Source organism: Canis lupus, chromosome 2 (genome assembly GCF_048164855.1).
Source record: "Canis lupus baileyi chromosome 2, mCanLup2.hap1, whole genome shotgun sequence".
Taxonomy (NCBI): Eukaryota; Metazoa; Chordata; class Mammalia; order Carnivora; family Canidae; genus Canis; species Canis lupus.
Window position 1 is genome coordinate 85,580,161 of NC_132839.1, and position 16,209 is coordinate 85,596,369.

General features: G+C 39.1%; 1 protein-coding gene across 12 annotated transcripts in view; it reads right to left on the bottom strand.

Moving 5' to 3' along the window:
- Nucleotides 1-3,629: 3,629 nt before the first annotated feature.
- Nucleotides 3,630-16,209, bottom strand: part of RBPJ (recombination signal binding protein for immunoglobulin kappa J region) — a 225,513-nt gene continuing 212,933 nt past the window's right edge. For all 12 annotated transcript variants that reach the window (XM_072808600.1, XM_072808570.1, XM_072808609.1 and 9 more), the window contains 6 exons: nt 14,226-14,363; nt 13,956-14,068; nt 10,091-10,231; nt 8,910-9,065; nt 8,188-8,291; nt 3,630-8,029 (listed from right to left, as the gene is read on the bottom strand). In XM_072808600.1, coding sequence (XP_072664701.1) covers nt 7,714-8,029; nt 8,188-8,291; nt 8,910-9,065; nt 10,091-10,231; nt 13,956-14,068; nt 14,226-14,363 — 968 coding nt within the window. In that variant the 3' untranslated portion in view covers nt 3,630-7,713. The remainder of the gene's footprint in view (nt 8,030-8,187; nt 8,292-8,909; nt 9,066-10,090; nt 10,232-13,955; nt 14,069-14,225; nt 14,364-16,209) is intronic.

Genomic DNA, 16,209 nt, shown 5'->3' on the forward strand with positions numbered 1-16,209 from the left:
GCACTTGCTGTATCTGCAACACTGAGTCTGGAGCAGAGGCCTTCGGGATAAGACAGGGAACGCCCGGGGCGAGGGCCCCCCAATGAAGCGGGCTCCGGAACCCACAGGCAGGAGTGGTTTCCAAGCGTGATCCAGGCCTCCCTTCAATCCCGTGGGCTTCTGTTTTTCTCACAAAATCTCCTTCCCCTAATAACCAGTCTTGGTTTCTGACTTTAAGAACTATTTTAACCCCAGCGAGGGCCGTCGCAGTGAAGATGTGCGTTTGTAAACCTTTGAAGTATTAACAGCAAGACAGTCGGATCACTGTTTTCTCAATGAATAGGCCAAAACCGGGCTTGAGGACCAAACCCCCCACTGATCCTCAAAGACCCAAGGCAAATGGACTCCTGAACCCGACTGAGGGCAGTCGAAGCAGGTGTATCTGGGCTTGGAGGCTACCCAGAGGCAGGACCACGGCGGAGGGCTTCTCATTTGTGCCCCTCCTAGGAGCTAGGGGTCATCCCGCCCCACTTAGAAATGGGGCAAAGGAAGAGTGGAGAGCTGCACAACCACCCAGATAAACCACTGGCGGAAGGGGGTTTATGATTTGAGCGCCAACCACTCAACGGCATCATCCAGACCCTGGTCTCTGAGCTCTGGTCTTCCTAAAGCCGACGGAGGAGGTCCAGAAACACCTGAAGTTATCAGCATTGGCTACTAAACCTGTTAGACATGAAGACCCATTATTATCTTCACTGGGAAGATGGAAAATGTTTTGAAGTCTATGGGATCATTCTAGGGTTATGACATTTTGCACATGTACATGGAGGACAAGCCAAGCAGTCAGCCGGCGGATATCAACATAATAATAATAACAGGAACAAGAAAACACCTGGCAACTGAATAGCACTTTCAAGTTTTCATAAAGCATTTTCAACCTGGAACTATGTGTGGATTTTTCAACTTCTCTAGGGCTGTTTTTCTCAACTGTAAAATCTGAGGATAGAAATAGAACAGCTGTTCCCTATAAAGTTCCTTAAGACCGAACTTGTCACAGAACCACTCCCTAGTAACCCGAGTCTAGTGTGGCGCTTAGACCACTGGGCCAGTCTCTTCATGGCTCAGGCATGAGCTCACAGGGTTGTGGTGAGGAGGACATAGTGGCCTTCAGTTTCCAAGTGGCCAAAGTGACTTCTCCCAGTCTTGCCTCACCTCTGGTCTCTCAGCCCAGTCCATTCATCATCTTAGCTAACTATGGAGAAACCCCAGTCAGGACCGACATATGCTGTAAACCCGAATACCATCATAGGGACGGACGCCCAGTATGTCATTTATTTAAACTGCAGCCCAGGAACAAGCCCGGCTATGGACGGAATTGTGCCTCCATGCCATCCTTTCATGTTGAAGCCCTAACTCCCAGGGACTCCCTCTGGAGATAGGGCCCTCGGGAGGTAATTAAAGTTAAACGAGGTCCTAAGGTGGGGCCCTAGTCAGATAGGACTGCGGCCTGCCGCAAAGACCAGATGTCTTGTGTGCCACGTGAGGCCACAGTGACGGTGGCTGTCTGCAAGCCAGTAAGAAAGTTCTCACCTGAACCTGACCATGCTGGCACCCTGATCTGACTTCCAGCCTCCAAAACTGGGAGGAAAAAAATCAATTTTTGTTGTTTAAACTACCCAGGCCATGGTATTTTCTTACGGCAGCCTGGACAGACTAAGACAGCCCTTAGTGGAAATTTTCCCAACTGGCCACACCCTGATTGAGCTCAGAGCCTAGATTACTGGCTTTAAAAATTCCCATTTGTGTCTTTAACAACGAGGTCTAGCTTCTGGCACCGTCCAGAACTAGGGATGGACATTCCTGTTTCTAAGCCAACAGCTGTCTATTCCATTATCCTTCAGCTAAAGTTCTTTCCCCCAAACCACATCATTTGCACTTTTGGAATCTCAAGCTCATGAAACCTCCAGGACATTTGGCGATTGTTAAAATAACAATCATCCTTGAAGTCACAATTATTTTTCCCCAAAACTTTTCATTATATCATCTAAATATGTGCAGACCATATTAAGAACTTAGTTACCATTAGTGTTGTGTGGTGAGGAAGAACAGAGGAGAGAGGAGGCTTGCGAGGAGAAAAGTTAGTTCTAGGTAAATGGAACAGCGGTCAGGGACCACCCAGGAGGCCACCGTGGAAACCACCCACTTACACTGTTTACTCCTTTTTATGAAGGCAAGGGGTGCTACTAGATCAGAAGTTTGGGATTTAAATAAATACTAGTGACCTTACTCTGTCCAGCACCCGTAGAGATGATCAACCAGATAAAGGTGCCAGAAATGACTGACCTACATGTTCCTAAGAGTAAGGTGATGGGACGTAAGAGATGAAGAGCAAGGACTACAACCATTATGCCAGAAAGAACTCGATACACACCTAAACTTCATACTTACCTTTAAATATTTTTTTCCACAGAATACCACAGTTTAAAGTGCCAGCTCTCGAAAAGCAAAACATTCTATAAATTCCAAGTTTTCTCTGTGTGTGGTATAAGCGGGTTCTTGTGGTCAAAACCTTCTCCCTTCTCCGTAGTAGAGAATATTCATCTGCCTTTTCAATGAACCAAGAGGAGTCGTGATTTCCATATATGTGAGCATAACACCTTTAACTATTTATTGACTATGTGCCAGGCACACAGGCGACTTTATCCCGAACCCAAAGAACGATGTGTATGGCTGTCCAGTCTTACAGGTGCTAGAGCTTGGCCATATGGTTTAGGCTCTAACCCTTATGTCAAGATGGATCACCTCTTTGGATGCATCAGCTTCATCCATCTCCCTCATGATTTCCTAGCACTAAACTTTTTTTAGGGTTTCTTTTTAGTCTATCTTCCTAGACTTTTTTTTTTTTTTAATTTTTAAAGAAGACTCCCTTCAGTGATAGCTTATGACTAGAATCTGATGTAGCTTTGCCCTCTGCGTCTCTGTAAATGGCAATCATCTAGAGGTTCAGTGACAAGAAGAAAACATACTTAATGGATCTTTGGTAAGATTGCTCAGAAAGGGCTCATGCACTATTTATAGGAAGGAATATATGCTTATTACTCTCTTCTAAATTCTACATCAAGTAATCACTCTCAATCTCCACCTTTAAAAGCTTACAACTAAATTGTCTCTTATTTAACAATCATTATTTTTAGAAGCAAGAGATCTTTGGCAAAATTCTGGTAATCTATTTTTTTCTTTTGGGAGAAGTCAGATAAAAAATAAACTTGCTATGATTTAAAGAATATGTAACATCCCCCCCCTTTTACTTTCTCTATTACACAAAGAATGCTCTCTCTGATTAGGAGCCCCCGCTAAAAGCATAAATCATCATTATATGCTCTTCTGTATAGTAAATCAAATGGCAACTTTATATTGGAAAGCAAGCTATTGCTAAATAATACTCTTTAATCTTGTTGAGAGTAGCTTGAAGTGTTCCTGAACTGGGAGATACGCCCCTTGAGTGACAAAGCCCCTCTCCTTATTTACAGGGGGGAAACCCCAGAACTCTCTTGGAAGCACGACATAGTTAAAAACACCAAAAAGGAAATCCACATAGCTATCAATTCGATGTGATGCGATAGCAAGGTAAGATTTTGTCATACACAAAATGTGGTATGTAATTTAATTGTATCTTTATGAAGTATTCTGAAATCAAAAAAAGATCATACATGCATCAGGCACATCCAACAGAAGACTTTTACAATGGTTTACATTTCCTTTTTATTTATTCCTTGAAACTGCCCGTATTGCAGGATTCTCATGGATGAAATATGGAACTGAGCAGATTCTTTTTTTTTCTACAAAATTATGGTATAAACTTGCTCAATTTTCTATCTTATTGCTAATAAACCTTACAGGCGCACAGTTTGTAAAATAAACCCCTTAAGGACTGAATGCATAGAGCATGCTGCAAGGTACAAGAAATAAGCTAAAAATGAGCATAAAAACCTACATCTGGACCAACACAGTACTGAATGCTGGCAAACATTTATCACGACACAGGGAAAAATTAATAAAAGGAGATACAGTTCAGTCCTGAAAGGGTTAAATAGAAACCCTAATATATTATTGTTTCTAATCATCCATCCCACATTACAGTGCTTGAAAACAAAGTCAAAAGTCTGGCACAGAAAATTACACACATTTGTTCAGTACTCATCAGAAAACACAGCTGCTTTTGAAATCAAAGTAAGTAACTTGGTTAATAATTGAATAGCATTTTGTTTAAAAAAGGAACCCCTCCCCCCTGTGGATTATCTGGTTAAACAGGATGAGTTTATAAGTTCTCAAAAACTGCATTGGGAATATTCTGTGAGGGCACAGATGGTACCAGTTTCGTTAAAAAGAAACACACAACTAACCAGTTATGACCGCAAATAAGTCTGTGCAGAAGAGCGATAAATTAACACACAAATGAGGATGCCTTTAGTTGCCACAGTTGAAGAGAAGTCAGCAGCAGGTTAATTATTATCCTAGTGTTCAATTCTGAAATCATTCAAAATCAAAAGGGCATTCTACATTCAAAGCCCTTAACTTGCCTTCCCAATTTGTATGATCAATTCAATGGAACTAATAAAAACACACTGGATCACAGACTCAGCTTCTAGCATACTTTTAGAAATTGCATAGCTCATGAGAGCAGAAGACACACTTCTAAAACAGAATTAAAAAACAAAAAAACAAGAAACAACCCCAAACTCGAATGCTCTCTACTTTATCTGAAGCGGTCAGCATTCTAAGAAGAGAGTCTTTATGAGGAAAAAGGACCAGCATCTCTAGTAATGCCATCGGAGGAGGGGTTAGGTTCTACTATAACCAGAGGTCAAGGCTCCTATAAATTACACATTGAAAATGATTCGTAAATCCACAAAGTTCTTTTTTTTTTTTTAAAGCAGCTGACAAAAGAACTACTGATAAAAAATGAAGCTACAACAGACAAATAATTTCAGTCTTTAGTTTGTGGTATGCAGAATGGCATAAAATAGCAAGGGAAATGCCTGTATAAGTACATTCTTGGACTTTTCAAACAAACAGGAAAAGGCTTTACAGTTTAATATTTCAAAATTATCTTATTAAAAGAAACAAAGAGCCAAAATAAGGTATAAATAGTAAAAAAAAAAAAAAAAGCAAAGTTCATTTTAATAAAGTCATAGAACTTGAAAAATTAATTTGAGCTGCAAAGGTAGGTAAGGAATAGTTTGTTCTTCAAAAGTATCTCATCTGTTATCAGTTAATTTAATACAGTTTCATAACTAAATACCAAACCTGGGAAGTGGAGGAAATGTGTGGCCCATTCAAAGTAAAGCAGTACTGAAAATATTTCCACGCTCCGAACAAAAAGCACTGTGTAAAGACTACTTCCGTGACTCAACAGAGAATAAATACTACTCAGAAATAAGCAAGTTTGCAAGACGCTAGTAAACAGTTAAAACAAAGACAGATAAGGCCACAATTCTGCCCTCGATCACTGAAACAGATTTAAAAAGTGTGAGGCAGGGTTAGCTTACGAGAGAAGCTAGTGACTGGAGCAGATCTGAAGAGAAGGCTATATAGAGAGAGTAATGCAGCCCGTGAGTAATTAAAAAGGCTTGCAGTAAGATAAAACCACAATAACTTTGATTTAACCACTAATGTGTTTTACAAATGACTTCCCCCTTGAAAACTGAGGAAAAGGTGATTTAGAGAGGTTAGGAATTGTATTTACAATGGCATAGTCTGAGCAAAAGAATGAGTGATGAACACAGCAAAGCTGGGGGTGACCAAAAAAGCTACTAATAGGGTATTTAAAAAATCTTCCAATGAAAATGTTTTCAAAATCGCCCAGGACACCAGAAAGACAATGTTCTGTAAGGAAACACTGCAGGAAGTTAGTTCTGCATTCATAAGGTACTTGTGGCTCCTGTTTTATGGGACAGTAAAAGCTTACCACAATCTAGAGGTAGTTTTTAACTCTAAGAAGGATGATTGTATTACTAGACTGTGTCCTGTAACATTACACACATGGTTCCTGTACTAAATGTAGCCCAATTGAGTCTGCCACGATTTCTAAGAAACCGAACAAAGGCATAACCCAAGTGCAGGGATGGAAGCAATGTAAAACCGGCGAGCCTGGCATATGAGTCCAACACAACCCTGAATGCAACTAAATCTTAACTGAATGGAAAAGAAATGTTATCTGAGCAGGAGACATTTGTGGAGATGCTCAGTGCTGGGGAAGAGAAGACGAAGAAAGGCAGGAGAGATGTGGAAAGATAAATTACATTTGCAATTTTATAATCTCACAACTATCTGTGCTAAAGTACTGTCTTTCAAGCTATTTTAGTTGGTCATCTAATAAAAGGATCTTGTTTTAAGGTTACAATGATGTTTTGACCTAGGCTACCAAAAAAAAAAAAAAAAAAAAAAGTAAACAAACACATGCTTTTGCTGAGATTTTCCTCATTTATCCAATAAGGGCACCATCTACCAACTGGTAGCAAATACTTCTCATGATATATATATTTTTTTTGTCATACGCTGACAAAGGCAGAAAACACCCTGCTGAATGAAATCACTGGGAACATTCCAAGTTCAAAATAAAATGTTTAACTTACACATAATACAAGGTATGTACAAGATCAGGGGTTTAGGGGTTGGGGGCGCTGAACAAACCCTGGAACATGGAGATACATTTACGCATGAGCGAAGGGGAGAGGACGCTTCAAATACCAACATGTTCTGTGCCATTAATTCATTAATGACGAAATGGCCATGTTTAATTCCATGTAAATGTTAGAACCTCTTGGAATACCACTATAAATACCTTTTTTTTTTTTTTAAGAAAAAGGAAAACAAGGAAGTAAATACGGACAGTGTCTGAGAACAGAGACGAAGTTAACGTACATTGCATGTATTGCAGGCAAGGCAGAGGCATTTCTTTTTAAAGCTTTTGCACAGACTTCATATAATCTTAAAAAAAATACGCGGGCCTTTACAAGATTTGACTTGCTGAAATCAAAACAATTTCGACTCATAAAAAGTCATAAGACATCAGCTTAAAAAAAAAGTTCCAGCCTTAAACCAAGAAAAAAAAAAAAAACCAACCAAACAAAACCAACCAGAAACAAAAACAAAAACCTGGAAGAATATGGTAATCAGATTAAACAAGCATGGTCGGGCTTGGAACTTGAATGTACTGAAGAGCAGAAGCTCCAAGGGGCGGAGAGGGAGGAGAACAACCTATTTGGTAACAAAGGTGGACTATATACTGTGATATAAAAAAAGGTATGGTGAAAATGTACCTTTTGCTAAAGCTTATACAAGTTCCTTGGTCCGTAAAAACTATGTTAGGTTTGTGCCTTCTAGTTTGATTAACTTTTATTCCAGCCACATCTCTATTTCTTGCCCATTTAAACAAAACCAAACAAAAACCAACCAACCAAACAAACAAACAAAAAAAGAACAGCTGAAAAAAAAATCGATTTCCAATAGTTTGTACATTTTGACGTTTTGCTTGTCTGTTTTACTGTGGCTTCTGCACTTCCAATCAGCACTTGCAGGTAATGGGGTTTTGGAACAGTATCACCTGGTATGAAAAGTTTTCCCAAGAAACCACAAAAGATTGTTCATCTTTTTCCTTTTTCTTTCTCTCTCTCTTTTTGTCAACATTTTGCCACACTCGAGTCAGTTTAAGTCCTAGCAAAAAGACGGTAGTTAGGACACCACTGTTGCTGCAGAGGATGTGACACTGGTTGAATTTGTGCTGACGTTTGTGTAACTTCCCTCGCTGTTTGTGTTTGATTCATTAGGGGGCACTTGGCTGGAATTGGCTCGGAGGATTGCTCCTGCTGCGCTGCAGTGTGGCCGAGGCCCCGGTTCTGGTGTGTAGGTAAAGGTAAGGCTGGTAGAATAAATGATCCCATCGTTACGGACCAAAGTTACTGGAACCTGGACTGGCTGCCGGACCCATCTCCAACCTTCTCGGAATGCAGAAATGTCTGGGACAACACAGAGCATGCTCTCGCCACATCTGAGGGGGCAACAGAAATCACTTAAAATAGCCACGTCCGTTTTAGAACTGGGACTTCTGACACACTACAATCAGTATTAGGAAAGGATCTCATGTACACCACCACCCCCCCCCCCCCGTCAAAAACTCTAGATGATGGAAAAAGCTTCATTAATTACCTGTACATAGTTTCAGCTTCTACATCTCCAAACCACACCCGTAAATTTGGAGTGAAATTCTGTCCTGTAAGTTCAAGCATTGCTACGTCCCCACCGCCATTCAACTGAAATTCACAGAAAATTAGACACTGTTGAGAAAACTTTTCATTTTTCATTAAAGTGCACAGATTAGTTTTTCATTTGACTATGATCTATGGAAAAAAAATGGATGACTAAAACTCTTCTTTTAAATTATACGATTATGGGGGCACCTGGGTGGCTTAGTTAAGCAACCGCCTTTGGCTCAGGTAAGTGATCCCAAGGTCCTGGGACAGAGCCTGAGACATGAGACACAAGACATAAGGGAACCTGCTTCTCCCTCTCCTTCTGTGCCCTCCTCCCTCCCCACACCCCTACCCCCGCCATAGTCTCTCAAATAAATAAATAAAATCTTTAGGAAAAAAATAAATGAGTATAAAGACAAAGTGAGCTAATAATATATCTCAAGATAACATAAGAGTGAATTTAAACTTCTGTTTTCTTGTATAAAAGTATGCTCTTATTTTTTTTCTTTTTTTCTTTTCTTTTTTCCTTTTTTAAACCAACAGGTGATGTATTAACAAAATCCTCAAATCATAAGATTTGAAGAAAAATCAAATTTATTGTGAAATAAAATCATCCCAAGTCAGGGCCGAAAGCAGTTGCAAAGAGCTAAGAGTCAACGTGTGAGGAGGTGGTCTTACCTGAAGACTTTCTACGACAGGCACAGGGGTGACGGGGGCAAGGACAGGGCCCATCCCCTCATAAAACGTATACTCCGCCTTATCCGTACTAATGATTGTCCAGGAAGCTCCATCATTTATCATCTCTTTATTTGGTTCTTTTGGGCATGGAGTGGCCTTACAAAGAAAGAATGTTCAGAAAGGCAGTATTACATACACTGCAGGGTAAGACAATTCTAACAAGGTAGCACTCAAACACTGGACTTAACAGGGGAAGAGTTTGGTAAAAATTCATGAACATCCCAAACACGGTGCTTTGCCAGTCCTTAAACACAAACAGAATATTTAATACAGCAACCTCACATTCAGCAGCTTTTATTATAATATGAAATATTTTGGTGACATTATTAAAAATGACACCTTTCACAATGACCATTTGAGAGTACACCGGTACCTGAAAACATCAGTATTTGTGGTTTAAGTAGCTATTTAGAAGTCTTTACGGGGCCCTAAGAAAGAAACCAGGCGCCCCTGATGCTTAGAGGCAGTTAGAAACTCGTGCAATTTCAGCAGGAGGGAACCAAGATGTGAACTGGCACTCGCCTATCCCTACCTTAAAACACCCAGACCAGCCCATCAGCTCTGGCTGAGGAGAATGGCTGCATGTGGTCATCTCTCTGAAACAGGTCTTTAGATGTTTACAAATGAGTTTCACATCAAAGTATAATTATCCTATGCAATGGGATACCCATGTCATACACGAAAGACTTCTGAGTGAACACAGTAAAAAATGAGCTTTCGAAACATCTCATCATTACGATCTTGGAAGACCCCAATGTAAATCTAGTAATTATGAACCCTCCCCCAAAGTACACGTGTATCTATATATGATGTCTTCACACAGTTTCAGGAGATTCATTGAACAACCAAAATCTACTTTTGGATGATCTGAGGAAAACTTTTCGGTTCCCAGAACTGCAATTATTTCTACAAAAACATTGTTATAGTTTTGAGTTCTTCATTAAGGTAGGGTGACTGCCATATCTTAGGATCACGTAGGTTAAGAACCACTGGACTCGAGATAAATATGGGAGAACAGCTTTGTGTATTTGGGTACAAATAACATTAAATGAGAGTTTCCTGTTTCTGTATGCTGTTAAGCAAAGAGATGGCACATTTTTACCAATAATTTAAGAACATACCTGAAACTGGATTATTCTTTCTTGAGAAAGGCACAAGTACATTCTTTCTGTATCCTTAAGGTAAAATGCACATTTATGGAGTTGTGACACAGGATCATCTGCATCCAGTAATGCGGTCTGCTTATCAACCTTCCTAATTATCTATATTTCAATGATAAAGAAAAAAGTCATCACATATGGAGAGCTTTCATTATGTACACTGCCAGGAGTACAGAGAAAGAATATGCTATAATAATATATCGCAGTTCACAAAGACATTCACAAACAATGAGGTGAAGTGTAAAAAACACTTTCAGATCATAAACATAGTAGAATGTGGAAGCGGTTACCTTCTTCTGTAAACACCTGAAAAATAGGGCAGGCAGCTACTTGTTTTCCGGATCATTGCTTTTCAAACTCTGATGTGCATACAAATCTTCTGGGATCCTTGTTAAGAACATATCTGTTCTAATCCCACAGATCTCATGGGGGCCTAACAGTCTGTATCTCTAACAAATTGACAGCTGATGTTAATCCTGCTGGCCAATAGACCATATTCTGTGTAGCAAGTTCAGTGGACTCTTCCAATAATATACAATGACATCAAAGGAAAACCTAACTCTAAAAGAATACTATGCGTATGCTAGTCAATGCAGTCCATTATCTATAGATCTGTTTTAAAAAATCTAAATTAAGTATCATTTTGCGGCTTAGGAAGCGGGCTCAAAATCACCTGGTTGGAAGCTGAAGGACCAGAGTGCGATTCCAGGGCTGGCTGGCTGCCTGCCCAGCCTGAGCTCTATTATATTTTATAATTCAAATATTTCACAAAAAGCACAGATGAAAGAGAATCCTATCAAGTCTGAGATGTCACTTAACCCATAGAAGGTAATCACTGAGTGTTTGATGATTATGAAGATCACTCTCAAGAGCACACAAACATGTTACAGAACTATTTCTCATCTAAAATCAAAAGTAAAGAAAATCCTTCCTTGACTACACATCCTTCTCCCTCCCTTTCTACTCCATTTCTTTGCTTATGGCAAACTCTCATCCTCACTGTCCAATCTCCTGAAGTTAACTTCAGCCTTTTGTCTCAAAGTCTCCACTATAATTGCCCTTGTGGAGAGCCACCCAGGACTTTGGGAGAGATGAATCCGTAGGTATCAGGAGACATCTGTCCTTAGCTTGCTAGCTTTCTCAGAAGCACTGACACAGCTGTCCTCCTTTTGGGGACAGCCGTGCTCTAACTGGCCTTCAGAGTACCCCAGGGCCAAGTCCTCAGACCCCTTCTCCTTCTTCCATCCTCTTTCCTTTCTGCACTACTTGGAGGTTGGCAAATCCTAAAGTTTTATCTCCAGCCCTAGGCTCTCTTCTCTGGCACTCATATATTTAGCTAGACTCAACAGTTCCACTTAAGATACTGAATAGGCTACCAAAGTCTTAATCAAAACACCAAATTTTAAAATTCCTCCTTTGCATGATCCTCTTCCAACTCACAGGTCGATAAGCAGCACCACCATTCACTCAATCTAAAAACCTCAAGTCACCCTCGACTCCTTGTTTTCTCTTACACCGAATCATCCAATCTATCAACAAATTCTGTTAAGTCTCCTTTCAAATAAATCTGTCACCTCTTATCACCTTACCACTACAATACTGGTTTAAGATGCCACCACCAGCTCCTGCCTGAATTATGACAGAAGCCCAACCACTGTCTCTCTGCTCCCACTGCTATACCTCATGTTTTCCTCCTTTCACAGAGCAGCTGAAATTAACCTTCTAAACATAAACTAGCCACCAGGCCCTGTTTAAAACCCTCCGGTGGCCTCCTAGTATATGTAGATAATATCCCAATTCCTGCCACTTGTTCCCTCCATCCCTCTCCCCAGCTCGGGCTACCATGGCTTCATTACTAGTTCTCTCACATTCCCATCTCAAGTTCTTTTTGCACTTGTGCTGTTTGAAATGCTCTTCACAGTCTGTGGTTCCCAACTTCATCCTGGTCTCTGCAAATATCCCCACTCCAAAGATTTCTCTGACCACTCGAAGGACTCCCCTCAGTCTGTATTCTCTTTATCCTGTTTTAGCTTTATTTTCTTATCACTTGTATTAACCTTTAATATTTTAATATGGGTGTTTCTTTAGCTGATTTTTGTCCATCTCTCTAACAAAATGTAAGCTCCATGAAGACAGAGAGCCTGTCTTGCTCACCAATATATTTCTGGTGTCTGGCACTGTCAGGACTATTTGCAGGATGCACGTATGAATGCAGGATGTAATACTTTGCTCCACAATGAACATCCTTAATAGTAAATACTCAGTTTTATAAGGATTAAATCAACATATGTAGAAGTACTTAGAACAGTACTATCAATATCATGTGAAATTGTTGGCTTTTATTACTTTAAATCTTAATATTCAAAGATTCTTCTTTAACTAAGCCACAATTGTAAAAAAAAAAAAAAAAAAAAGTCCCAATCTTTTAAGTTAACATTCTTCGCATTTACAGTTTTTAGTTCTGCAGGTTATTAGAATATTGGCCATTCTATTAAAACCATGCCAATTTCTGAGTTTAAGGGCAGACAGTACACTTTTAGCAATTATAACTTCTAAGTCTGGAAGACTGACTAAACTCAAACAAAATGTTTCAATTCAGTGCCAAAGTCTTTGAGTTATATTTAAATTTGATGAGGTTTGAATTTTAGAGAAACAACTGATTTTTGAATAATGTTAAGTCTAAAGCGTCCTCTAAGTCTATAGCACTCACTCATGCTTCTCCCATCACGTAAGAGTCATGATTTGTATAGAGTACTGTTACTTGAGTGCTCCACTGTTTCTCCACTAGCTAAGAATAAGCACATTGAGACCATGAACCATGTTTGGCTCAATTTTATTCCCCACAAGAGTTCTTTGGACATAGACACTGCTGAATGACCTCTCACCAATAAAGAAACCAAAGATATTCACTAGTGTTTGGCATCAAAAACTTGCTTTGGTCATTTCTAATTATTGAGAAAAGTAGGGAAATCTGATACCAGGTATTGCAAATATTCTAACTTAAGCTATCTGTCTGGTGAATTCTACATTCATAAAACATCAGGAATTATTCCAGCTGGTGTTCTCTCCTCTATGCTGGCTCTGTAGCTTTGTTGGTACAATATTTAACATATTTCTGAGATAAACTGGATACAACACTGTCCCCCAGCCTGACCTTGAATCAGGGCTACTCATAAATCCCCTCCATCCTAACTAAACTGTACTGTTTCAGAAAAGAAGGGGGAACACAAAGGAAGGAGTGTAGGGGCTTTTGCTTTCATTTTGCTAAGAAATGCAGTTTTTACAGTTTCAAAATCATCCTAGGGAACAAAAAGCCTTAAACACCATGCTTCTCTCTCAGAGTATGAAATAACAATTTAATTTTCAATAAATCTATCTTCTTGTGGGAGAGTAAACTAATAAAAACTATACTTATATTTTTAAAGAAATAAGAATGCCTATGCTTCTGAAAACCTGGTCCCATGATGGGATATAACAGGTACCACAAAAAATGAATACAGAGTATCTGTATTAGTTAAGGAAAGAAATCATAACATAATTATTTAGTGCCCTCTATTGAACATGTACAGATATACAACCAAAAAGGAAAATTCCATAAAAATTTATTAGAGTAGTGTAACAGAAAGTCATTACGAATGAAATCCATAAAAACTGGCTGACTTAAATCGTTTTTAAAATAAAGTGGAATATAATTGTGAATAATGAATAGCAGTGATTATAGATGCATGTTCTTAAATTAAAAAGCATGAAATTGAAGTGTATTTTTACATTTGAATGCTGTGCCTATTTTACTACACATATGACTAAAGCTAAAGTAGAGCCATACCAATCTTGGGAGTGCCATGCCAGTAACAGAACACACAAGTTTGACTGTTTGTCCATAGTGGATGTAGCCATCGCGAACTGTGAACTCTTCTCCTTCTGATTCATCATCATCCACTACAGTAGAGTGAAAAAAAAAAGATCAAATTATTATCTTGTAGGATTCATTAACTTACTCAGGAAAACAATAAAACAATATATACTTATATGTCTTATTATCAAAGAATTTAACAATTTCACACTAAAAACATCAAATATGCATTCTCATACTCACAGAGATGAATATAAAATGCTCCCCATTGCTGAGAACTGGCATGGAAATTACCTCCTTCTACATGTAAGTATCTGGTACTAACTGTCTGGGATCGAAGTCGATTAAACAGAGCCACCTTTGTTCCTGAGGCAATGCATACTGCAAAGAAAAAATAGCTTCTATTTATGTGATTGGGAGAAGGGAGCTGTACTTGGCAAATTGTGATTATTCTTTACAAATTGATACCCCCCCCCCCCAAAAAAAGTCAAAGTAACTCATTGATAATGTTATGCTAAAAAGATAAACTATGACCATAAGAATAATTTTAAAAATTTTAAAAATTTTAAAATGAGGACTACACAGTATGTTTCATGCAGTGCTATACAGTAAAGGGAAATTATTTTTTAAATAATAAATATCAAATAGAAAATTGATTAAATATAATATCATTCACCTATTTAAATAATGTGCATCTAAAATGCATTGATAAATATCTCCCTAGAAGATCCCGGAGTGGAAAAGCAGACTCTAAAACCCTCTGTATACTGTGGTTTCATCAGGTAAATACACACACACACACACGCACACACACACATTTATGTGATTGCACGTTCTCCATGTGCTCAAATCCAATTCTATGGAATGTATTCATAGAGAGAGGTCTAGGAGAATGTTTACCAAAGTTGATGCCAACTGCCTCTGTGATTTTAGAGATTTTGATTTTTTTCTAAATACCTTGAAGTATGGTGGTGCATGAAATTTCATGGAGAAAACACACACACACACACACACAACAAACCAACCACATCTATGTAAGCAGGAAAATATTCTGAAAGTAAAATATGTTTTTTGCCAAGAAGACACTTATGATCAATAGAAAAACAAAGTTAGAGGTTAAATAAAATCCTCTAATTTGAATTAGAAATAGTCTGGGGGTGCCTGGTTGGCTCAGTCAGTTAAGCATCTGCCTTTGGCTCAGGTCATGATCCTGGAGTCCTGGGATGGACCCCAGGTCAGGCTCCCTGCTCAGTGGGGAGTCAGCCCCTCCCCCTCTGGGTCTCCCTCATCCCACTTGTGCTCTAATAAATAGATAAAATCTTAAAAAGTCCAAATACATGACATTAGCAAGAACCCTCTACTATCACTATAAATAAGCCTTGTCCTTCAGCAGCAACAAAAAACCACAAAGAAAAACAAATTTAAATCTGACCAAACTTCTAAATTAAATCTATAAAACCAAACTTAATAGACAGGTTCCTCTGAGCCCTGTTTTCAAGTAGGCCTCTACCTCGGGCCCAGGGATTGGCCTGCCCAGCCCAGTTACTCCAAGAACCTGCTAAGTCATCTTCCCACCCTCGGTATCTGATCAAGTTTCTCATCTCCCACTCTGCCTATCGGGCCAACTTTTAGCAAAAAGCCTGCTGAGCAGGCTCCTCTAGAACACCCTTACCCTTAGTGTTTCCTCTTAGTCATTTTCTACCCACCGACCCCTCTGTCCCGTGGATCCCGCCATGCTGCTCCTTGACTATATAAATCTTTACTTGTCCTGGATGTATAGAGAACTGAGCTCAGTTCTACATTGAAGTTTCTTCTCCATACTGTCATAGTACTGAACAAAATTCACCTTTATCACCTTTAACTAGTGTCTGGCTCTAGTGTGTTTCTCTTTGATACTACAAATTTACAAAAATACATTAAACTACATCTAGGAAATGAAATTAACAAAATCTAATATGTGGAAATCTCCCAGAGCTAAATGTCTTGGTCTCCTGAATAAACACATTACAAGGGGGGAGAGAGACAGAGAGAGAGAGAGAGGGAGGGAGGGAAGGAAGTGAAAATGGAATCCACAGATGATAAATACTCAAGGACATGTCTACACATTATTTCTGGTGGAGATTCAAAATGTGAATTGTGATTCAAACAAAAAACTTAAAAAATAACATTTTAGACAATTTTATATTTGATCGACTAGGTATTTGATGAGATGAAGAAATTATTTTTT